Source organism: Electrophorus electricus, chromosome 19 (assembly GCF_013358815.1).
Source record: "Electrophorus electricus isolate fEleEle1 chromosome 19, fEleEle1.pri, whole genome shotgun sequence".
Classification (NCBI taxonomy): Eukaryota; Metazoa; Chordata; class Actinopteri; order Gymnotiformes; family Gymnotidae; genus Electrophorus; species Electrophorus electricus.
The window spans coordinates 8,077,962-8,103,055 of record NC_049553.1 but is presented as its reverse complement, the minus strand read 5'-3'; the positions used below and the strand labels follow the sequence as shown (position 1 = coordinate 8,103,055).

The 25,094-nt window shown below is 41.9% G+C and overlaps 1 protein-coding gene across 1 annotated transcript in view; it reads left to right on the top strand.

Moving 5' to 3' along the window:
• Positions 1-9,511: 9,511 nt before the first annotated feature.
• The window catches only part of LOC113573475 (NACHT and WD repeat domain-containing protein 2), a 38,776-nt gene continuing 23,193 nt past the window's right edge, over positions 9,512-25,094 (top strand). The window contains 3 exon segments of the mRNA XM_027003761.2: positions 9,512-9,785; positions 10,433-10,604; positions 16,506-16,594. Of these exon segments, the coding sequence (XP_026859562.2) occupies positions 9,780-9,785; positions 10,433-10,604; positions 16,506-16,594 (267 nt within the window). The 5' untranslated portion in view covers positions 9,512-9,779.

The window sequence follows — 25,094 nt, the reverse complement described above, 5'->3', positions numbered from 1 at the left end:
CCATTCCTTCCCACTGGAACCCAGAACCTAATGCTACATGGCAGAGCTGGGATCTCATCCTAATGGCTGAGGCAAGCCAGTTTCATTTCCAGGCAAAACTGTGTTTAATTACAGTGGTTATTTTACAATTGATTATTTGTCAGGATTTGTCAGACTCATAAGTCAAACAGACCACTGGACAGATCACTAGTCAGGATCCAGATGAGGCTGTTTGTGTACTTCATGATATGCTGTGACAGGACTGGATATGATAGGATGTGTGTGTGTGTGTGGGTGTGTGTGTGTGTGTGTTTGTATGTGTGTGTGTGTGTGTCTCTAAGTCTGAGTACTGTCAGATTGCCAGGCTACTGCTGTCCTGCGGGAACTAATTAGGCAGCTCAGTCTGCTGAATGACTGTTCTGTGTGTGTGTGTGTATGGGGGGGGTGTATCTTCTTCATTTAGGCCCTCTTGTTTTGGCTTCTTGTGATTGGCTGAAATCATAAGAGAAAATGAATGCATGCAAACCCAGGAATTGCTTTGTTTCTGTCCTTGCAAATGAGCGAGAAGGAAGGACATGATTAGAGCTCAAAGCGTTCACTGAAAAGGCATCATTAGAGGCTTTAAAGCTTTAGAACACCTCCACCGTTAGAACACATGTGAAATACAACCACTGAAGGCAAGCAGAAAGGCATTGTGTGATGTTGGTAATCTAAACGCTGCATCACTACTGGCAGTATTTGTTGTGGGTACTGACTATTAAAACCTATTTTAAAGCCCCACTCAGGACCTGTGGCATCTGGCAACCCAGCCTTTAGCACTGCGGTAGCAAGCTGTTGCAACTGCATGGATAACATCATTTGCAAATGTCGTTTTCTTCATGTTTTCCTTTAAGGTTCTTAGTTGTAAATTGTAATTTGCTCTGTTGAGATAACATATTTATTCTATATTTTTTCAGCTGTGTTCTTAATTTTTCTTCTGTGTTTCTGAGCGTTTTTCACCAGTTCATCAAGAAAAAATACATGTTTTCGTGTTTAGTGTGTGTGTGTACATAAACACACGTCTAACACTGAGCCAAACAGTGTTACAGTATTTCAGCATTACCATAAACAGCACGGCAGATAATGAAACTGCAGGGCTATGTCTCGGGTTTCGTGAGTTCTCCTCCCCTGTAATCCTAAAGCAGAGGTGACATGACTCACCTCTGCGTGTGTGAGTGCAGAGAAGAAATGAGGAGGAAAACATACTGGACACACCCCAAAGATAATGTCCAAGACTGCCTCAGTATTATTGTAATTGGAGCCTTTGAAACAGCAAAAGTAATCTATTCATTTCCTGCTTCCATCTTATATGGATTAAAGTTGTGGAGATATTGTGGGGTATATTAAAAGCCCCTTCATGCTCTATTCAAGATAAAACACTTCTTCCAGTTATTTGTGTTTGTGTTAGGTGATGATGTGCATGATGTAGCTGTATGCCTGTCTTTCCACAAAGCTATCATCTAAAAATGTCTGCCAGGGAACACATGCTATGCAACAGTTCACATGAATATCTACTGACATGAGTACAGGCATTAACACTGATGTGCCTGCACGCACACACACACACACACACACACACACACACACACACACACACACACACACACACACACACACACACTTTTTTCTACCAAATAAATAAAGTAACCTTTGGGGAAATAGGAAACTAGACTTCACACATTACTTTGACACACTGTATAGCAAAACACAAGCTCACGCAAACATGCATGCTGTGAGCTAAGACCCACCTTTTCCAGCATTTGACGCCAGTGTGGACCACAGGAGCCCGTCTGGTGATGGATCCTGCTGCCCTGGCCCAGTTCGGCACCACGGTTGCTGACCTTGGGCTTGGGAAATGAGCCATGTCTGGAGGCATAATACGAGCCACAGATGCAGCCATTGACCACTTCATCAGCCAAAGAGCAAAAGGTAAGTACTGAGACTGAGAAGGTGAGTGATCTGCAGGGCACTCACTTGTGCACATCCCAGGTTTGCTGTCTCCCTGATAGTGTCAGGGAAGGGGGTGGGACGTTTCTACAGGTGAAAGGGTGTCCCCGCCCCCAGCCAACCTGCGCACACAGACATATTTTTATATTTTTTTAGTTCTCACAGGTATTATGGCAAATATTATGGTTATCACTATGCCACATTTGCAATAAAAACAGTATTTGAATAGTGTCCCATTTGGATAGTGTCCCAAACTCTTCAGGATTGTAATATTTAGGCTTTTAAAACTTACGTTACCACACTGCAGTGTCTGCAATGAAATTTGACTAAAGCTGAAGCAGATATCACAGGCTAGAGGACATCTGTCAAAGTTGCCCCTTTTAAATCCTACTTCTCCAGGTGGACAGAAGGAGATGTGCTTCCGTCTGGTAGCCATTCGTCAAAAATGGCACTTTTACAGAGAAAGTCCTAAATCTCTTTCTTCAGAAGATAAATCAAATAAGCTATTTCATCTTTGTAGGTTTAAAGGACCAACAGACTACCAAAGCTTCGAATACCAAGTGCTTCTGTCTCTGAAACAGTATTCTCTAAGAAACACCATGCCTTATGACCTTAGTATGTCCATACTACTTTGTTTATATGTATGTGTTTACAAGATGTCATTGTTTTCTGTCGTATAGAATTGCATGTGTTGGTTGACTAATACAAGGAGGTTCTGTGGAGAACCTACTTTCTTTAGCTTGCACACCTGTAACCTGGACATTCATTATCCAGTCAGCCAATCGTGTGGCAGCAGCAGACTGTTGACATAAGTCATCAAACTTTATTTACCTAACAGCAGTAATACAGGCTAAACCGGATCAAGTAGCCTCAGTTTACATCACGTTTAAATAAGTGAATTACAGCATAGGCTATTCCAAAACTGTGCAGACATGAGTGAAGATTTTCAGTTAATTGTCATTATTTTGAATGTGACATGGTTTTTGGAGCCAGACAGGCTGCTTTGAGTTTTTCAAAAACTGCTGATTTCCTGTGATTTTTACACCCAACAGAGTTTATACAAATAAGTGATCTAAAAAAACCATCCAGTGAGTGTTGGCTTGTTGGGGAGAGGATGAGGAGAATGGCTGGACTTGTTCGAGCTGACAGAAAGGCTACAGTAACTCAATAAAATAAAACTCTTTACAACTTTGGCGAGCAAAAAGGCATCTCTGAATGTTCACTATGTCAAGCTTTAAGGCAGATTGGCTGCAACAGTAGAAGTCCACATCATGTTCCAGTCCCATCAGCCAAGAAAGAATTCTGAGGCTGGAGTGGGTGCAGCCTCACCAAAGCTGGTCCCCGAACAGCGTTTGTTTTATCTGATGAATCTTGATTTCTGCAGATGGTAGAGTCAGAATCTGGCATAGACAGCATGAATGCATGGGCCCAGCGTGCCCTGTGATAACAGTTCAGGCTATTGGTGTGGGGCATGTTTGCTTGGCTCATACTAGGCCCCATAATACAGACATCATTTGCAGCATCCGAGTACTGTGGCTGAACATGTGCAACATGATAATCTGCCATGTCACAAAGCACCAGTAATCTCAAATCTGTTGCATAACCATGACAGCGAGTTCAGTGTAGCTCAGTGGCCCTTTCTGTGACCATGTCTCACTCTGGTAGACCGCCTCTGGGATGTGGTTGAACGGCAGATGAGTGGGCAGGTGATAAATCGGCAGCTGTTACATGATGCAGTCATTTTAACATGGATCCAAATCTTAAAGCTGTTTTCAGAGCAAATGGCATCGGACCATTGTATTAGTATGCTAATAAAGTGGCTGGTGAGTGTCTATGGACGTATCTCTCGTCACGTATGAAACATCAAAGCAACCATTCCTGGAATGAACAGGCGAGGTATGGACGCTCGTCGCCGGGCTTTTCACCGCTCATCACAATGACTGTCCGCCAGGATCAAGAGTGCAGTAGCAGAGCGGAGAGAAATGTCATCAGCGCACCAGCGTCCCGCGAGCTCCCCCTCTGGGGTTCTGTGACAGACGTGGACAGAGAGCACGGCTTATGGCCTCGGTCAACAGTTCTATTCTTGGGCTATGCACTTGAACAGCCTCTTTGTCCATTATGGAGGTGTTACCAGCATGTGAAGATGTTAGCAGCTTCACTCATAGTTCTGTTCAGAGACATCCGAGGTCATCGCGTGTAAAGGTTTCATAAACAAGCGTATGGACCAGTGGAGAGCAGAGCAGAGAAGAAGAAGATGAATAACAGTGACAATGACAACGCCAGCAAAAATAAAACAAAGCACAAAAACAGGTCACGAAACAAATAGGAAAGGAGAACGAAAGAGAGAGAGAGAGAAGCCCAAGAGGTCTTCATTAAAAATGACTTTAAAATGACTCATTTTGTATTACCAGAGCGAGAGAGAGAGAGAGAGAGAGAGAGAGAGAGAGAGAGAGAGAGAGAGAGAGAGAGAGAGAGAGTAAGGGAGAGAGAGAGAGAGAGAGAGAGAGAGAGTAAGGGAGAAAAAAGAGAGAGAGAGTAGAGAGAGGAGTAAGGGGAGGAGAGAGAGTAGAGAGAGAGGAGAGAGTAAGGGAGAAAGAGAGAGAGAGAGAGAGAGAGAGAGAGTAAGGGAGAGAGAGAGAGAGAGAGAGAGAGAGAGGGAGAGAGAGAGAGAGAGAGAGAGAGAGCGAGAGAGAGAGAGAGAGAGAGAGAGAGAGAGAGAGAGAGAGAGAGTAAGGGAGAAAGAGAGAGAGAGAGAGAGAGAGAGATAGGGAGAAAGAGAGAGAGAGAGAGAGAGGTAAGGGAGAGAGAGAGAGAGAGAGAGAGAGAGAGAGAGAGGGAGAGAGAGAGAGAGAGAGGGAGAGAGAGAGAGAGAGAGGGAGAGAGAGAGAGAGAGAGAGAGGGAGAGAGAGAGAGAGAGAGAGAGAGGGGGAGGGAGAGAGAGAGAGAGAGAGAGAGAGAGAGAGTAAGGGAGAAAGAGAGAGAGAGAGAGAGAGAGAGAGAGAGAGAGAGAGAGAGAGAGAGAGAGAGAGAGAGAGAGAGAGAGTAAGGGAGAAAGAGAGAGAGAGAGAGAGAGTAAGGGAGAGAGAGAGAGAGGGAGGGAGAGAGAGAGAGAGAGAGAGAGAGAGAGTAAGGGAGAAAGAGAGAGAGAGAGAGAGAGAGAGAGTAAGGGAGAGAGAGAGAGAGGGAGGGAGAGAGAGAGAGAGAGAGAGAGAGAGTAAGGGAGAGAGAGAGAGAGAGAGAGAGAGAGAGAGAGAGAGAGAGAGAGAGTAAGGGAGAGAGAGAGAGAGGGAGGGAGAGAGAGAGAGGGAGGGAGAGAGAGAGAGAGAGAGAGAGAGAGAGAGTAAGGGAGAGAGAGAGAGAGTGAGGGAGAGAGAGAGAGAGAGAGAGAGAGGGAGAAAGAGAGAGAGAGAGAGAGAGAGAGAGAGAGTAAGGGAGAGAGAGAGAGAGTAAGGGAGAGAGAGAGAGAGAGAGAGAGTAAGGGAGAGAGAGAGAGAGAGAGAGAGAGAGAGAGAGAGTAAGGGAGAGAGAGAGAGAGAGAGAGAGAGAGAGAGAGTAAGGGAGAGAGAGAGAGAGAGAGAGAGAGAGAGAGAGAGTAAGGGAGAGAGAGAGAGAGAGAGAGAGAGAGAGAGAGTAAGGGAGAGAGAGAGAGAGAGAGAGAGAGAGAGAGAGTAAGGAGCTAGAGCGAGATGAGAGAGACGAGAGAGAGAGAGATGAGAGAGTAAGGGAGAGAGAGAGAGAGAGAGAGAGAGAGAGAGAGAGAGAGAGAGAGAACTCACTTATTCTTCTCTTCCCCTCTGTGACAATTTACTCGTGTTCAGCTCGACTATCTTTGGGCTTACCTGCAATCTCAGTTCCTTTTTCCCTTTCAGCAAGTTTCAATTTTTTGTTCAGCCAGTGCAAAATGAAATCAAAAATCAATGAGAAACACTTCCACTTACATCTTTGGTATAATATTCCAGCTGCCCATAACTGATATTATAACTTTTAGCATTGCTTTGACACAGTATCATCCAACGAGGAAAGAATAATTTCTTTATCTGTCAGTCGCAGTAGTTCTTAGTGGCTTCTCTGCTATAATGTTAGCAAAGTGTGCATATGTTTGTGTGTATTTTGTTTAATGCCAACATTTAGAGTTCCTTTCCGCATGACCTGGTAATATCATGTCAGTTAGCTTATGCTCATGCTTATGTGTTTCTCTTCTGTGTATCTCTCCCACATAAAGTCTGAATTTAAATCAAATATAATCCCAAGGTCACTGCTCTCTCTCTCTCTCTCTCTCTCTCTCTCTCTCTCTCTCTCTCTCACACACACACACACACACACACACACACACACACACTAATTGGCTGGTGCTGAAAAGCTTGCCTGCCATAACACACATACGCAACAGTTCTCAAGCAACTTATTGTCATGACAACACATCACACCAAAACCTCCTCACTATCTATATCAAAAAGAACTGATTTCATAATATTTCATAATCATCCAGGTCCTGGCCAGAATCCTTCAATCAAAACGACATCCATTCAAAAATACACCAGTCATAATGATGTATCTCATCTGCACCAATAGCATGCCACCAGAGCTTTCTGTGTTGATGCTAGTGTTTGACTGGAGATTTCTAATCCGATTCTATCATTCCATGTGATTGGTGGTCCCTAATTATTGTGCTGATTGGGAAGTTAATCCAGTGGTTCCTGAAACAATCTTGCTTTTTCTTTGAGATTTTGATCTGCATGTGAGGTGCAACATATGTGGAACATCCATATCTCAGTTGTGTGACAGGATTAGTGTCGATGCTTAGAAGAGGAGGGAGATGGGATGCTGGCATGGTTTTACAGCATGGGAGGGTTTCTTATGGGCTACCTGGTTGGACTTGGTGAGCATAACGGATGGCAGTGTGTTTAATGTGTCTGTGCACATTGTAAATCAATGAATCGGAATGTTACGGCCACGTCAGCCATCCAGAGTGCTACTCAGTCCTTGCTATACTGTAATCGGCTTTGGCTGGGGGCTGCCCATTTACTCTGATCTGGGAGCTGTTTATTGTTGCTGCTGTAGCCCGTGTTGTGGTTAGAACGGGGACTGAGATGGGCAAAACTGATTCTACATCAGCAAAAAAAGAATGCATTCCACCTGGAGCGTGGACTGAGCAGTTCTGTTCGCTGACTCAGGACGCTGTCCGTGGTGCTGGTTGCGCTCCAGCCCATTTTGTTGTTCTGCATAGCAAGCCTTTCACCCCACGCTGTGGGCACAGTCTCCATGGCTTAATCATGCTTTTCTCCTGAAAACAATCCTATGTCTCTGTAGAAAAAGACAAAAGAGCAAAAGCTGGCTATTGTGTGAAAACTATTCAGTTAAAACCCCCATTCGGTCTCTCCAAATTCAAGCACTGGTCCAGGCTATGAGACACGCTTCCAGCGTGAGGAATGATTACCTCGCCTTGGAACCCATCCAACAAGCATTTCATTCCACATTTGCAGTTAAACACAAAGCAACCAATGCACCCTAGACATGAACAGCATTACATAATAGCCCACATCCAATTTGTCAAAACTCTCCCTCAAGCTGCCTAGACTTTCAGGGGTCATCCGTCAATGCAAGCAGCTGCACAACAAAGCCTTTAACGGCCGGTCTTTGATCATAAACCTTCACCTTGACTCTCTTCCTCCCACCAGTGTGAAGTGTTTACTGCCATCCATGTGTCGAGCTTCAGAAGAAAAGGCACCTGTCCCATTCGCTAGGGAAGGGTGCATGAATTTGTCCAGGAATTGAGTATATTGATCTGTAGGGAGGGTTATCTCTGCGAGGGATTTTGTGCTGCAGTACGTGTTGCTGTTGTTTACGGGCTTTGTGAGTTAATAAATGGGCATTTGGGGAAATAGATGACGGTATTAGGCAAGAGAGGGTTTTCAAAGAACGCCTGGTTATCATGCCTGTGATATAACTGCCTGTTTATGCCTCAGATGTGTACAGCGCAAATTAGATAAAATTACCCACAGTACCAGAGTGTAAAATACATTACAACACATAGAGTTACACTGGCATGTGCATTAGGCAATAGAGTTAAAGTTTAGGTGTTTGGTCCACACAGAGCACCTTTCAGGCCACGTGGGGGTCTGAACTTTCCTTACAGAATTCTCTGAGATCTGACCAGGCAATTGATTAACTATAAACAATTACAGAAACAGAAATCTGCTCTCATGGATTGAATGGTAGCAGTAGGTGATAATAACCTTTAGATTATGTTTTTAGTAGATGCACCAGCGATTATTTTTGACAATCCGGAGTTTATTTTGGCAGTCTTATAAGATAGCTTTTTGATCACATTAATTATAACACAACTAGAATACAGCAGTCACAGACTACACTCTTTAGCAGGTGTGTCTGAAGTGTATGTACTTCTACACTCCTGGCTGACCTCCATATCAAACAGCATAGCCCTCACAAATAAAATACCCACTTGCATTATTTTAATGTGACTCACTGTGTGAGAATTCTCACCTTTTTGATTGAACTGCCTGGTCCGTAACTTCAGCCATTGTGATTACAGGTCTGGCGGCAGAGTCTAGAAAAGAAAGACTCAGTCTCCGCCGGGTACCCTTCTTAGAATCTGCTCTCCGTGCGCGGGAGGAAGTGCTCACGTGTGCCCCATACCGAGGGCCCGGGCATTTATATGAGGACTGGGTGCCAATCGGAGTCAGCGAGCTCACGACAAGGCGATCTTCGAGAGCAGTAAGTTAGACAATGGGTATACTGAGCTACGTTAACCTAAATGTTTGAGAGTTTGTAAATATATTAATTTCATAATCTAAACTTATCAATGGCTATCAATATATTAAGCTATTTAAATATACTGGCTATATTACTGACTATTCGTAGTAAAATGCGCCAGGCTTTTCACGTTTAATTAGTACCGATTTTCGAAGATGAAAATCTGTCTATGCAAGCTAGAGGATAAACTTTGAATTGAAATTCAATTTGCTAGTTTTAGATTTTGTACGGAAATATATCTGGTCCTCAGATGTCTGTATTCGCGTAAGATTGTAGTATAAGATGCGGGAACCTTAACTTGCGAAAATGATGGCATGTCTGTAGATGGTTGATGTGCATATACTGGGTGTTTTGCCCACTTATCGATATTTTTAATAAATAAAAAGCAATTCAACTCATTTTAGATTGATAATGCTACATAATATGAAACATAATTTAGCGGTTCCTTTTTTTTCCTCTAGCAATTATCTTCACTGCATTGCAATTCGGACAAATAAAAGTCCACAATGCCGATTCTTTCTCGCTAGAAAATATGCAACGCTGTCGCATTTCATCAGCAGCAAAATAGCAACGTAATCATTTGGGTTTAATCCAATGCACTTAAACTTTCGGCGCGTCAAGAATACTGTGCTGCAAAAGAGGTGCATTTATCTATAGGGATCATTAATTCTGACCCCGCCTCCTCCCGCTCATGCTGGCGAGACCCTCCGCAATAAAGAGACAACCGGTGACGCGAGGACTACCCCCGTTTGACAGCGCCGCGAGCGGACGCGCTATTCGCTGTCCGCGATCCATTGTAATTCCTGTTACCTCAGTCGAAATAAAACGACCAGAGCACAGAAAACATTTCGCCCGGAGCTTTACAAGGTATACCACTGGAAGAATACCGAATGCCAAGTTTCGGGAAACGGCCGTCGTTCTCCCGGTCTCCAGGGTCTGATTCTCGGTCAAAGAACTCCAATGGGCGTTAATATCGCCGTCACTGCCGATTTTCGCGGATCTTTGCTTGGATATTGTCGAAGGCTTATAAAGAGAAGAGAATGAATGTAAGCACTTCTTAGTGTGTTGTGTTAGTGTCTCCGTGTCCTTCTACTACTCCGTGACCGCATTCGCTGGGTTGAAAGACACTTGAGCTGAGGTTCGTGCTATTGTACGCGACTGTTTGAACTGCGTTCTATATGAAATGGGGAAACCAACTTTGCATCTAAACATGTAGTGTGCATGGCTGTAGAAGCTTTCTGTGCAATAGCATGGCAAGACTATTATCGAAGGCAGATTTAAACTTTGAAAAACCAATTCGATCTGAGATGCGACCATATCGATTGTTAGGCAGCAAGGGATTGTCTTGGTGGTTCTTGCCAATTTGCGTCTTTGCTTTTCTCATTCTTGCGTCATGCACAGTAACGGGCTAATGTGGCTATAGTGAAGAACTGACGCGAAAGTAAGCATGTTACCTGATTTTGCCTTGTGGGTCGTTGGGGAAACTGTTTAATAATAATACGCTGATAAAGAGAGAAGGAAACAGGCATGCATTTTAGTGCCAACAAAACACGTGTGTGCGTGTGTGTGTGTGTGTGTGTGTGTGTGTAAGAGAGAGAGCGAGAGACAGTATACTTTTATAAAGTTTTATTTTTTACTACAATTATTTCCTGAAGTGGGGGAAGCATTAGTCGCTTACATTTTGTGTTTACAGCCGAGCTGGAAGTCGCCACCAATGTGGCCGTCCGGAGTGGGGAGCAGGCAGCCGTGTCCACGCGAGTCTGCGCTCCGCAGAGCGGCTATCAGCGGTAATGTCCTCGCGCTCCCACCGTACCACGTCCCCACGGGCAGGAGCGTGCGAGTCTTCATCTGTGCCAGTCCTGACGGTAAGAACGCGCACTGGCCAACAATGAAGCACAGTGTACCAGGTGCCTCGTGAATTGTACGTTCCATCATGGCTATGTGTGTGTGCGCGCGCGTTTGCGTGCGTGCGCGCTTACGTTGCGTTCGTGTACTTGTGTGGAAGCCTACCGAGTCGTGAGTCACGCGGGACGCAAGATGCTCTATTGCAGCCTTCCGATCAGATAGATCAGCAGTACTTTACCAGCGCACACAACGTGCGAGACAGTGAACTTGGTAAAGGACAAGAATTAGCGGTAACGATTTGTGATCACTCCGACAATCCCACGTAATTCTGTTTCGTGACACGCGACGTGGAGATAAAACGGTCGCGAGCATTCGCTGGATTGCCACGCGTCTTCAGCGCCGTAACAAAAACTCATATGACAGCAGTCAGCGAAGTGTCACTGAACGTTACAGCGGATAAGCACGGGGAAAACAGCCCGTGCAGCTATGGCATAAACCGAGGGGACCCTAAAATAATCGTGCACTCTGCTAAAATTCATTAGTGTCTTTATGGAAATGTTGTCTCCCGCTGTTGAAGTCTGAAAGATATAGAGGACTGGGGGAATTTCTGTGCCTTTTCTCTGCAGCAGATCTAAAACCGCAGAAGTAGATTTTTGAAGAATACATCAGTATAAGGGCGTGAGAAAGCGCTGTTCATGAATGGTACATCACTCAGTAGACTCATGCAGAGCGCATGCAGTTACAGATCTGAATATAGGTTGCAGGGAGATCTTAAAATAGGTCTTCTAATCTGGGAATCAACAAGGTGAGGAAAAAATGGGGGGGGGGGGGGGGAGTCAAAAAGATTGAGCACCTTAATCTGCAATTAACAATAAATCTTTATAAATAGGCACATATACAGCAGGGATCCTGAGAAGTCAAAGTGCGATTCCTCAAAGCTCCACATGGTCATGCCATCTTCCCCTCACTGTGTGAGAATTCTCACCTTTTTGATTGAACTGCCTGGTCCGTAACTTCAGCCATTGTGATTACAGGTCTGGCGGCAGAGACTAGAAAAGAAAGACTCAGTCTCCGTCGGGTACCCTTCTTAGAATCTGCACCCTGCACCACCTGTAGCTTCATGCCCCAGTGGGCTCTCCACTCAGATCTTTGTAGACCAACATTAGCCTGACGTGGCACCGGAAGCCAGATTTGTGGCATGGCAGCCAAACCTTAAATCACTCTCGCACTGTCCACCAATGTCGTCACACTGGAAAATAAGACGTGCAAAATGTAACATTGAGAAAAGTCTTTCATCTAAACAGCAACAAGCACCACCAAAACGAAGATGAAACAGATATTCTGATGGGATAAACAATGGTTTGGACCAGTCTCAGCACCGCTGGACAGCAGCATATTGAAGAGTGTGTGTTTAAATTCACACAACACAGCAAAAAATTAAATGGTGTGTGGCCCATTTCACAGATGGCAAAATATTTGCTCACTCATATCTATTTGAAAACCGTTAGGGTGGGTGCCCACTATATCCATAGTGCGTGGGGAAAAATTCAACTCTGTACTGTTTCTCACTGGTAAAGATAGCACTCAGAGTCTGGCCCAGCTAAGCAATGACCAGCAGTGGACAGCTCTGGGGAAATGTCAGAGGTCAGGATTAGCAAGTAAAGGGAAAAAGACATGGGCTGCAGAGTATATGCATACCATGTGAACGTTAGTGAATATTAAAGCATTCCTTCGCCGAAACGTCTTTGTGTTCTGGTCTCTCACCCTGTTCAGTGTACAAACTTCCTGAGCACTAGAGGGTGCAATTAATTCATGATAATTTAACCAAAATACAGATTTAAAACCACACACACACAAAACTATCCTTGTAGGGACCTTCCACTCACATAATGATAACTGTAGCTAATTAATGCTACACCTAATCCTAACTGCCTTAACTTCGGAAACAAGAAGTCCCTTTTAGTTTTTTAAACAAAAGTACTAGTTTTTGTAGGTGCTCCCCACAAGGTCAAATCATCAGACGTTACTATCCTTGCTAATACTGAAACTCTGCGGTTATGATCTTTATCCAAGCAATGGCCCAGTGCTTTGTTCTGCGCTAAGGCCTCTGGTAGATGGAGGGAGGATACCGGCTGCGTGGCTCCAGTGTTTAAACGGTGGCTTTCAGGAAACGAGCAATAACATTTACACGCTTGCTCTGCTCCCCTGGCTCTCTCCAGGTTGACTCAGGCTGCTTAGTGTTTTATCAGCACTGGGGTGCAATATTTAAAATCTTCTTTCATCGTTCAACCGCACAACCCAGCACAGCAGCTCGAAGCGGGAGATCAACTGGCCTTACATTTATGAAGGTTTAGAACCTGTTTGGCTCCACCCATTTCCTGACTACACCCAGTCTGTAGCTGTGTGTACAACAGCACTCCTGTGTGTGTGACGGCAGAGATACGGGCCAATTGTGTGAAATCGTACTCCGGGTTGACAATTTGATAGTGACACTGTAAAATGTGCCTCTGTTCCGTAAGCATTTAACAAATTAGCTTGGTGAATTATAATTTCGATGACAACAAAATAGGGAGCACTTACAGAACACGTATTGATGTGAATAGGCTTTAATAAAGGACATAGGATGTTACCTTGCAGGAAAATATATTACTTATATATGAACATGTACTGCTTTGAAGGCAGCTTTTAAAAAGTGTCTTAAGATGAGAGACATTTTCTTAAACCAATCAGATGTGCCTGTCAGGCTTTCTTAATCTGGATTAGCTCTTCCATTTATAGTCTGCTGTTGAATAATGATGCCATTAAATGGACAGTACAGTATAAAATAATGAATAGATGTGCTGTGAGGAGAAGGAGAGGAAGCTTAGCTAACCTAGTGTAGCTTAAGATCCAGATCAGACACTGTCAATATGAAATTCATTTCTATGCACAGATCGCATCTGAGCACACACAATTTAGGACATGGATGCGTGTTCCTCAGGGAGAGTGAAGTAAGAAATTAAGATTCAATCTAAGCAGAAGCAATGGAGTAACAAAGAAAAAGCATGTACTTAAACATGCAGTTCTGATTTAAGAAATACTACTACTAATAATAATAAATAAAATTATCTTCCAAGTGTAATGCAGCACATCTTCTATAAAATTACCTGTAATATGTATTTTATGTGAATTTCTGATAGACCATTTTTATGTTATCGATAGAATGGAATACGAAACAGGTAAGAAGTGTTAAAAGGAGTCCATTTTGTACAGCTCTATTGTATGATTGTTAACTGCATGTTTCACTGAGAACAGCGAATCTCATAGAGTGGCCCCTAAAAGTGTTCAATAAAGAACTGTTTTATTTCAGCCGATTCTGCTCCGTCTCCTGAGATCGAAAAGATGTTTAATGGCAGTATTCTGAAGCTTTGAATGAGGCTACAGGGCATTATGGGAGAAATTGAAAGTCTTGTTCACTTATTTTATTTCTCTGCTTCTCTTTCCTCCCTCCCCCATTCAATCCAATCAGGTTCAATAATGCTTTATTGGCACTGCTCACTCTCTCTCCCTCGCTCTCTCTCTCCCCAGATAGTCTCTTTCTCACACAAATGATCTCACCAGTTTTCACTCCTTTTCTCTCCTTCTGTTTTACAACCAATCGTCATCAATCATGTCAAACATTTAAGCCATGAGATCTGTAAAGCCCAAGTGAAAGCTGCAGCTCTGGCCGATTCAGACTGCCAAGGACTGTGTGTGTGTGCGTGCGTGTGTTTGTGCATGCTCCGTGTACCTGTGTGTGGATGGGTGTCTGTGTAAAAGAATAGAAGAGGATGTTTACGATACTGTAGTTGATTCATGTATTGTCAGCCAGAGCGATAGTGAGCTAGAGAGAAGGGATGTGATCAGGTGTTCCTGTTTAGTTGGTGTGGGATTGTGGGGTGTAGAGTGGAATATCTCTTTCCCTGCACACTTGTTCTCTCTTCTCAGAGGCAGAAAGCAATGGACCAGATCTGATGCCTTTGTATAGTAAGACAGTAAACACCGTATATGTGTGTATTTAATCATACCTGCACATGACCAGAACTGCTCTTTAGTATCGCAGCCAAGCATCAACATCGCTGCATTTATAGAAAACATGGCCAGCGATATTTCTGGGAATTTAGCATGTTAATTATTTATTTGCACAGTTTGGCTCGGGTATTTTGGTTGAAAACTAATTTGTGAACATATGCTATAATAGTCTCACAGCCACATGATGTGTAGAATTGTCCCCCATTTCTATACGTCATGTTTTCTTTAATGATGCTATTACAAGCTGCGTGTCCCTGGTGGAAGGTCTGGCGTGTGAATGCCCTTTTATGCACAGCATGGACCCAAAGCTGCCCATGATTGAATACAGACATGATTGAATGCTAATCGGGGGGGTGAGATCAAGACAGAGGTGCTCTCAAAAGAGAGGGTTATGTGAGGAGGAATGAATCACTCCAGTTTATTGAACACAAGTACAGAGAAGAAAGACAGATTTCAAATGGCACATAAATAACAGGCCAAGTCCATAACTTTTTTATAGAGGGGTTAAAACACCAAAATGTTAAGTGAGGGTTTAGTTCTGCAGCCTCCTTTGCTCTCCTTAAAATGTAGTCAGACTGCACAGGAAATGACTGATATAAACCTCAATTCTCACATGATCAATAAGGTGGCTATATTAGTAAAATACAAAAAGCATAAAGTCCTGTCTGAATAATGACCAACATCTGGAATTTGTTTGCTAAACCCAAAACAAAGGGATCTGTGTCTAACTGTCCTGCTTATAGAAATGTAAAAATACCAATGTAAATGTAAAAATGACTACGATATTAAGGTGCAGAATATCAGATTTGAGAATATTTGTTTTTAAAAGTGGCTGATTTAGCAATATTTGCATTCCTAAAATTGTGTCACTGTCAGATATTTATGAAATAAAGGCTCTATTGTGAAATGTGCTGAAAAGGGGTTAGACCATGCATTAAGACTTTTTGTCCAAGTCAGTAGCTTTTCCTCCTTAAAAATATTCCTCTATAGCAGAGAAGAGAGGTTGCAACAGATATCCTCTTCTCTGCCTTTACTTGGGCACCAGCTATTGGAAAAATATGCACCAGGTTTCGATTTAAACACTAGGAACAAATATCAGAAACTTGGACATGATTTACTACATGATACTACATAAAAAGAGGATAAAAAGATTGGTGAAATGGGCATTAGTAACTATCTTGCTCTGTAAATGTGTGCTGGCAAAGTGAGAGATCTTTTATTATTATCTAGTAACAAAATATCTTTTATTTCTTCATAATCATAAAACCCAGAAATGTCAAGGTGACACATTTTTCACATTACCATACTCAAAGAAAAATGTATGAGTATTGCACAAAGCATTTAGATGTGAAAATAATTCTGAGCATTAGTTTAGCAACTGGAATTTGAAGGAACGCCTTCATGGAATGTAATGGACACATTCACAGGACAGTAGAAGTTACCACCCAAATTCTTTATTTGGCAGAGCATTTGCTATTCATACCAAGTTTCTTTGGTTATGTAAGTGTCAGTTACATAAAAAAGGTCCTATCAGAGTGTTAATGTATCAGATTAATAAAAGGGGCTGTGGTTAATAGGCACATGTCCATAGTTTACACCTCCCTCGTGACTATGGTGAATCGGCGGCCAGAAAGCCAGATGATGATGATGATGATGATGACGACGACAATGCAGACATGGAAATGCACATTTGATAAACAAAAAACACTGGAGTCAGAAGAGTTTATCAGTGAAGCAGCAAGTATTGACTTTAAAACCTGCCGCACGCTTTAAATAAGTAACAACAAAGTCAGTGTTGCCTTAAAACAAAATCTTGTTATTGTTAGGCATTAAAGAGTGTTTCTTTCTGTGGTTTGTGTTGTTGGTTGCAGACACAGAAGCTGAGAGGAACGCTCTGAAGGAACACGTCTACCCTAAACTGAGGGACTTTTGTAGGGAGAACTATGGAATTGAGTTCCAGGTAATGTCCTCATCTATGTGCACCCATCCTGACCTCTGCATGCCCTCTTCTTGACCTCTGCATGCCCTTTTCCTGACCCCTGTGGGCCTGCTGGGCTTCCTTCCTCCACCGGAAGGATCTGAGATGCGCGGCACTTGCCTCGGCTGTGTTGCTTAGCGCAGCACTGTTGCCGAGTTCTCCTTTCTCCTTCTTACGCAGACGTGTCCTCTCTGGCTCCCTCTCTCATTCTGCCTCTGTCCCTCACTCTGGCCTGAAGAGATCAGGCTCAGTGTAGGAGACATCAGTTTTGTCCTGAGGTCCCTCCCTTGTCTCTTCCCTTGCTCGTGGAGGATCATTTACAATGCAAACTGCTCGTGAGGGAGAAGGCGGCGAGATGGAGAGAGATGGCAATTATGCAGGTTTGTTAAACAAATCCAGGCGGCCCAGGGGAGTGGGGCTGCCAGAGGAGAGAGCGTGGCCAGTGGCAGTGGCAGACGCCTGCGTCAGGGCTACGGCTGCGCAGGCTCGGGGCTTGTCCTCCTTTAAAAAGCCTTTCCTCCAGCCTTTCTTACTCTTACATAAACAATCCCTGCCCTATTTAATGGCAAACTGGAGCAATGTTTCAGATTGAGCTATTATTATTTCTTGAAACTGTTTTAAGTCTCTCACTGTCCTTTAAAAATACTAATCACACCATTTGGGAATAGTTTGAAATGAGCTTGTTTTAGCTCCACAGAGAAGGAATTTAGATACAGCTTTAGGATCTCTTGGTTTGTGCTTTTTATCCTGTACTTAGTTACTTCATTAAAGGAGCAGTACTGCCTAATGTGGCAGGGTTACACTGTCATGGTATTAATGAAGGTGTGTTCAGAGGTTACAGAGGTATCCATGGTATTAGAGGCTTTAAAGCTGTATTTCACCACATTTTGACACAAAAGCTCACTGAACAGTGGTCTCTTTATATGATCCCATTGTAAGAGCTGAGATTCTGGCCTTGGAATTTGAAGTGCTGTGGGACTCCACATTCTACAATGCATGTATGCATCACAGCTGAAGAAAAGCTGATCAATGCTCACATTCATTCAGAGCTGTGTTTGGTTTACTCTGCATCACTGAATTAGCGTCATATATCCTCAATATTACAGTTTAGCTGTAAATTGAGAGGAGAAACAGGGAGAGAGAAAAAGAGTGAAACAGAGAGATGGGGATGAGAGGGCAGCACATTTTTTCAGGTATCAAATGTGATGTGGCAAATCATGATTTTCTCTGGTCACTGTTACTGGATGCTGCTTCCTGTTGCATTTCTGAGAGGGAGAGATGTAGGGACAATTCTGTGTGTGTGTGTGTGTGTGTGTGTGTTTGTGTTATTCCATACATGTATAGACACAAGCGTGCATACAGACAGACACACATACATGTGTGGACACACACACACACACACGTGTGGACGGACACACACACACACACACACACACACACACACACACACACACACACACACACACACACACACACACACACTCTCTCTCTCTTCCAATCCCTTTAGCAAAGGTTACGTGGCCACCTTCATATTGCTGTGATTGCACTTTGGAAGAGCAGAGCAGTCTGATTGTTATGTGATAGTGGACTGATTAGGATGTAATAGTAGATTGATTGTAGTGTGATAGTGGACTGAATAGGATGTGATAGTGAACTGATTAGGATGTGATGCAATAATAGACCAATTAGAATGTGATAGTGGACAGATTAGGATGTGATGCAATAATAGACCAATTAGAATGTGATAGTGGACAGATTAGGATGTGATGCAATAATAGAACAATTAGAATGTGATAGTGGACAGATTAGCGCGAGATAGTGGACTGATTGTGATGTGATAGTAGACTGATTAGGATGTGACAGTGGACTGATTGTGATGGGATAGTGGACCAAAGTCTCTTCATGGAGTCTGTTTGATAAAATGATCAGGCTAAAAGCAAGAGGTTAAGATGACTGAAGGATGTATAGATATGCACTGCACAGTCAGTGGTAATGTTAATACTACATATGAAGTAAATGGCAAATGTCCATAGTAGAGTGAATCAGTCATATATGTAATACTGTATATTATATAACTGTTATTTAGTACATAGAGTATATGTGTTTATGCTTAATAACCAAGTCCAATTTGTAATTTTGAAATGGTGAGTATTGCTGTTTAGTTGATGAGAATTACTTGGCTCCAAACCTCTAGTATACCTTCCCCTGTCAGTCCAGAGCACAGTCAACATTAAAGAAAGATCCACCCAAAAGCTTTAATATTCATCTATTTAATCACATTCGCACACACTTAATATCTCTTCCACACACACGCACACACACACACACACACACACACACACACACACACACACACACACACACACATATTCACAAACCTTGTTTTCATACAAACAGAACCTTGTAATGATAGGCTAAATAATCCAGCTAGGGAGCAAGGAGAGAAGTGCATGCCTCAGCCAATCACCAGTAATGAAAGTGGGCTGCCATGGTGACGCTAACCACAGTGTATCATGATTACAGGGTTGCTGATACACTCTGAGCAGAACGGTTTAATGGCTGTCTTTCAAAATTAGTCCTCAGATATGGTTCATGGAAAAAATTTAAGATGAAGAAGGAGGATTATAAGGGAGCACTTTGATGGCTAAGCGCTGAAATTCCTTTCAGAATAGACAGCGGAAATTAAGAAATAAGCAAATAAGTAAGTAATTAAATAAATAAAAACTATAAACATTTATAGTGTTTGTTATTGGTCTGTGTAAATTTGTGTAAATGTGTTTCTATTCATGGATAGCTGTGTAAGCATAACTGTCAGTTCCATATCAAGGCTTCATGTCCATAAGGGCCCTCAGATAAATAATGATTGGGGGGGGAAAAGAAGGAAATCAGCTTAAAGGGAGTAAAAGATAAGAAGCAGAAGAAGGAAAGCGACAGAGCAGAGAGAGAGATGAAGGGAGGACGGAGACAAATGCTCAGCTAACTGGGCTTTTGTGCCTCTTGTCATTGATCCCACGGCTTGTGCGGAATTAGCATAGTTGCAGCATGTGATCTTCAAGTATATCGATTAGCCACATGCTTGACAAATCCTTCATCCAGAAATGGGGATGACTGATGGAGATCATGGATACTTTCAATCATTTGGCTTCTTGCAATTTAGTTTTTCTGTACACTGTTACACTGTAGTTAAACTGTGGACATTGGAGGCTTTAAGGCAGTCCTCTCACACTTTCTTTCTCTTTCTCTCTCTATCTATCTATCTATCTATCTATCTATCTATCTATCTATCTATCTATCTATCTATCTATCTATCTATCTATCTATCTATCTATCTATCTATCTATCTATCTATCTATCTATCTATCTATCTCATTCTCTCTCTAACTGTCATAAATTGAAGGCAGGCAGGCTGGGTGGCTGGTTGCCATAGCAGTAGTCTAATTGTAGAGGCACTCAAGGCACAATGCACTGTGGGTAGCCTTGTAAATCACGAGAACTTTGACAAGCTATTTAATTTCTTTCTCTATCTTTCCCCATCTTGTATATCTGCCCTTTCTGCTTTGCACGTCGATTGCTGATCTTTTTTAGACCCCTCTCTCTCTCCCTGTCTGCCCAATCTCTGTTTCTAATTCACCATGTTAATATGTCATATTTCTTCTCTAATTGCCCCTAAATGGGGACTGTCAGCAATGTAATTTGTTGTTAAAATGACACATCTAAGTACAATCACTGGTTGGAAAGGTGCCTAATCAAAGCTCTTGATTAGGCCTGCACAATATGAAGAAAATGTGTGATAACACTGTTCAACATTACGTTGATGACATGACTTGCGATATATGAACTAATATTAGGTATACTTTCTGCTTTACCAGATACATTGCTAACATACTTAATGAATAAACTTGCACATGAATGCTCAACCAATTAAAATAACATAAATTTAAATCCAACCATTTAAAAATAAACTTTATTTTATCCTGCTCTCTTTAAAATATCCATTTTCTTCTAAACTCTAAAATGTCACTAAATTCTAAAATGTTACATTCAGTGGAACGTTCAGGAAAAATGGAAGAAGCAAATGAGTCTCCACTAAAACAGTTTAATGAAATAAACCGACAACAAAACCGAACATAGAAGAGCATTAAAGAGAACAGAAGAAAGCCAGCGTAGCATTTAGTGACCGACCATAGCCCTGGAAACAAAAAGGGCTTATCATAACAAAGACTGTGTTCAACATAGCCTATCACACACTACTTGTGTAGATTCGGCCCCAAATCAGCATACGATGTGCAGTATAAAAATAACATTTTCCAGTATGTGAAAGATACCCAGATAGCGTACTACTTCCACCAAATATTCCAGTACCAGACCAGAGCTATATTGGTGGTGTACTGGATCTAGTCATGAAAGGGTGGCAAAAAAGCTTTGCCAAGTGGGAACTTTCATACGTTCATGTTACCTCAAAGTAGGGTTTGCATTTGTTGCATACTGGATACTATACTGCATACTACTATAGGGACCAGTATCAAGTATACAGTATATACTGAGTGCAGTATGCAGTATTAATATGTACTAGGCTATTCTGAACAGTGCACCTGAAACACAAACATAAGTGTTACATGCAAAGCCAACAACTTAGTTAAATACATTTAAATGAAACATGGCAGTTTAAAATAACTCCCAGTACAATCATCAAGGCCATCAACTCCGACTTAGCAACAAGGTCTTCGTCAACCATTTTCCTCTCTCTTCTTCTTCCTCAGCCATCATGCTAACCATCCAGCTAACTTTGCTGTTTCCACCAAATTGACACGAATCTAAGGGTAGCTAACAAAGCTTAACATTGGCCAGTTGCTGTGAATTCTTCATCTGATAGATCAAATATGAAAAATCCTTTTTATGCAAGTGCCATGCATGTGAATTTTTCTTAATCACTGTATTTTGTGATGCGTTTATTGCACATGTTCATATCGTGATGGTAATGAAAATACAATTTGTCGGTCATGACTACTCCTGAGCACATTCACTCTGCTGAAGAGTCTCCCTGTGAGTTTGACCAATAATTTGGCCTATTAGTAAATCGCCATGAATGCATTATACACCAAGATAATGTGTTGTAATTGTTATAGGCAGCAAAGGAAGTGCTATTTTAGGAGGGTACCATCGTTTCAGAGAGTGAAGCATTGAGTTAGCAAAGTACTGATAAAAGAAGGCTAGTTTTGGCTGGATGTAGTTAATTTTTTCATCTTTGCATGTTTTGGAGAAGTCAAACTTCATTATGTTTTGACATAAGCTGAAAGGTATTGTATACAGTTGATGGATATGGTATATAGTTGTTGGGAAGGGTATATAGTGGGTGGGTATGACATGTAGTTGGTGGATATGGTATATAATTGATGGGTAATGTATACAGTTTGTGTGTATGGTATATAGTTGGTTGGTATGATATACAGTTGGTGGGTATGATATGTAGTTGGTGTGTATGGTATGTAGTTGATGGGAATGGAATATGGTTGATGGGTAAGGTATATAGTTGATGGGTATGATGTATATTTATTGGGTATGATATACAGTTGGTGGGTATGATATGTAGTGGTATGTATGGTATATAGTTGATGGGAATGGTATATTGTTAATGGGAATGGTATGTAGTTGGTGGGTATGGTATATAGTTGGTGGGTATGGTACATAATTGGTGGGTATGGTATACAGTTGATGGGAATGGTATATAGTTGGTGGGTATGGTATATAGTTGATGGGTATGGAGTACAGTTGGTGGGTATGATATGTAGTTGGTATGTATGTTATATTGTTGATGGGAATGATATATAGTTAGTGGGTATGATATATTTGATAGGTATGATATATAATTGATGGGTATGGTATACAGTTGATGGGTATGATATAGTTAGTTGGTGGGTATGGTATATAGTTGGTGGGTATGGTACATAATTGGTGGGTATGGTATACAGTTGATGGGAATGGTATATAGTTGGTGGGTATGGTATATAGTTGATGGGTATGGAGTACAGTTGGTGGGTATGATATGTAGTTGGTATGTATGTTATATTGTTGATGGGAATGATATATAGTTAGTGGGTATGATATATTTGATAGGTATGATATATAATTGATGGGTATGGTATACAGTTGATGGGTATGATATAGTTAGTTGGTGGGTATGGTATATAGTTCATGGGTATGGTATACAGTTGATGGGTATTGTATATAGATGATGGTTATGGTTTATATATGATGGGTATGCTACGTATGGTATATAGTTTATGGATATTGTATGTAGCTGGCAAAACCAAGGTGCTGTTTATTTGCTAGTTACAACAGAAAGTGTAACACAGTATAATGCAATGTAATTTGATATTAAACTTAAGGGTGCAATTTTATTCTTAAATCATTTTAAATTAAAGCAGCATTTACAGCAGGTATCATTTGAGCTGAAACTCAGAGGTGTACTAGCTTCCAAATGTAATTACACAGTTTACTGAAATCCATTTACAGGATGTTAAAGAATGAATGGTATTAATCACTAAAATGATGATTTAAAATGCAGTCCCTTTTAGGAATACACATTATATATAACGGTCTTGTTTTTAAGTGCAGAGTGAAATGTTCTGCTTGCCTGCTTCATTTAGTATACTAACCCTGTAATGTTGGCCCAAGTGCCGCAGGGCACGGAGCAGGACACCCTGGATTTGGTGATACATTTAATAACATAAAACATATGACACTCGAGGCACTCACACATAACAACAGACAGTGTAGACAATAACAATGACACAAATGCTGGATCACGCTAATAGTGGATATAAAGACAATAATACTAACACTACTGATGACACTAACGGTAACAATGATGGTAACGGTAACAATGAGCAACGACGAGGCACACACAGGCGGGGGCTTAAATAGACAAACACTTAACATCAGTCCCTGCACAGGTGTGTGCCACCATGGAGGGTGTGGCTACAAACTATGGTGAACCCCCCTGCACGCGGCAGGCTGTACCACGTAGACTCGTTTGGGGGGGGGGCGCTCCGTGACAAACCCGTTACTAGGTGTACACTAGTTAGAAAGAATTTGACAATGTTGTATATGGTACAGTAGTATAGACAGATATGTATAGAACAGTATCTCTGAGCCTCGCGTATTCTAGGCGGTGATTAGGCTGTTAACTGCAGTTTCTGTTTGATGTATCTATATTCGTATTAGGCCTGCTGTAAGGAGGCTGTGTGGTTGCTTGCTTTCTCTGTTTTTTGCCTGGCTTCTGCTGCAGTTCACCAAGACATACACATCAGTTCCTCAGCATTAGCATGAAGCCCAATGATTATGCCTTCCGCAAATATGCATTATTGCTTACACCTGACATTCTGTAAACTGTGCGTGTTTGAGAGAGAGAGAGAGAGAGAGAGAGAGAGAGAAATTATGCATCCTAAATCCAATCATATACTAATAGACCTTATGTGGAATACCCCCTTAAGTATCCTTTGACCTCAGTACTTAGACACACGTTGTGCTATTCAGAGTCACTACCTTCTTGTCTCCTGAGAGTTACCTAGAAATAAGCATACAAATCCTCAGATCAGTGCTCACTGTAGCCAAAGATGGGTGATTATCATGCAAATACTGGTGTACTTGCTGTTCATTATGAAGTTGCTGGATCTCAGGCCTCCACATAAAATATATAAATATATATATATATATATATAGCTAAATTGATTAATGTTGAATATGTTCATGTACTAATAAAATACGTTTACTGTGATTATGAAAATTCATAGCTAAATAATGAGCAATCGTTTCACTATACGATCTGCAGCTTATTTATCCTGCCTGCTGTGACATATGAAATACACTACAGTGAACAGCCCTAAAACAGACCTCTCTTCTCTGAACTGCTTTTTAAGCTTGGATGAAGCTTTTTAAAACATAATATTCCATTTTCAGCACTTCACTTTCATCAAGAACAGCTTGCATATAAATCACTATGAGAGTGCATGCGCTCCCAGAGAACTGAACCCATGGCCTTGCCATTATTAGCATGATGCACCACATGCTCTACAGGATGTACACATCAAGTAATTTGAATTTATGAACACAGTTTAATGATGTACACATAAATTCTGATGAGAACCCGATGAAGCTGAAGTGATTCATCCCAAACATTGCTGTCATAGAAAAGGACTAGCCAGTTTCCGTTCAGCTATCCTCGTAGGACTAGCCAGTTTCCATTCAGCTTTCCTCAATTAATGGAGCAGAATGCTTTATGTTTTTGTTTCAGATTCAATTTAAAAGCTCTTTGTTCTGTGCAGGATCGAACAGCTTGTCACCTTGCCATATTCACTAGCGGCTTCTGCACGGCTATTACAAACAGCTTGGGCTACAAGCTCATTATCTGCTCGTGTGCTCGTCCTCTCTCGCTGGAAAAACCAGGCACACTTCAGAAGATTGAGCTGGTCATTAGCACACA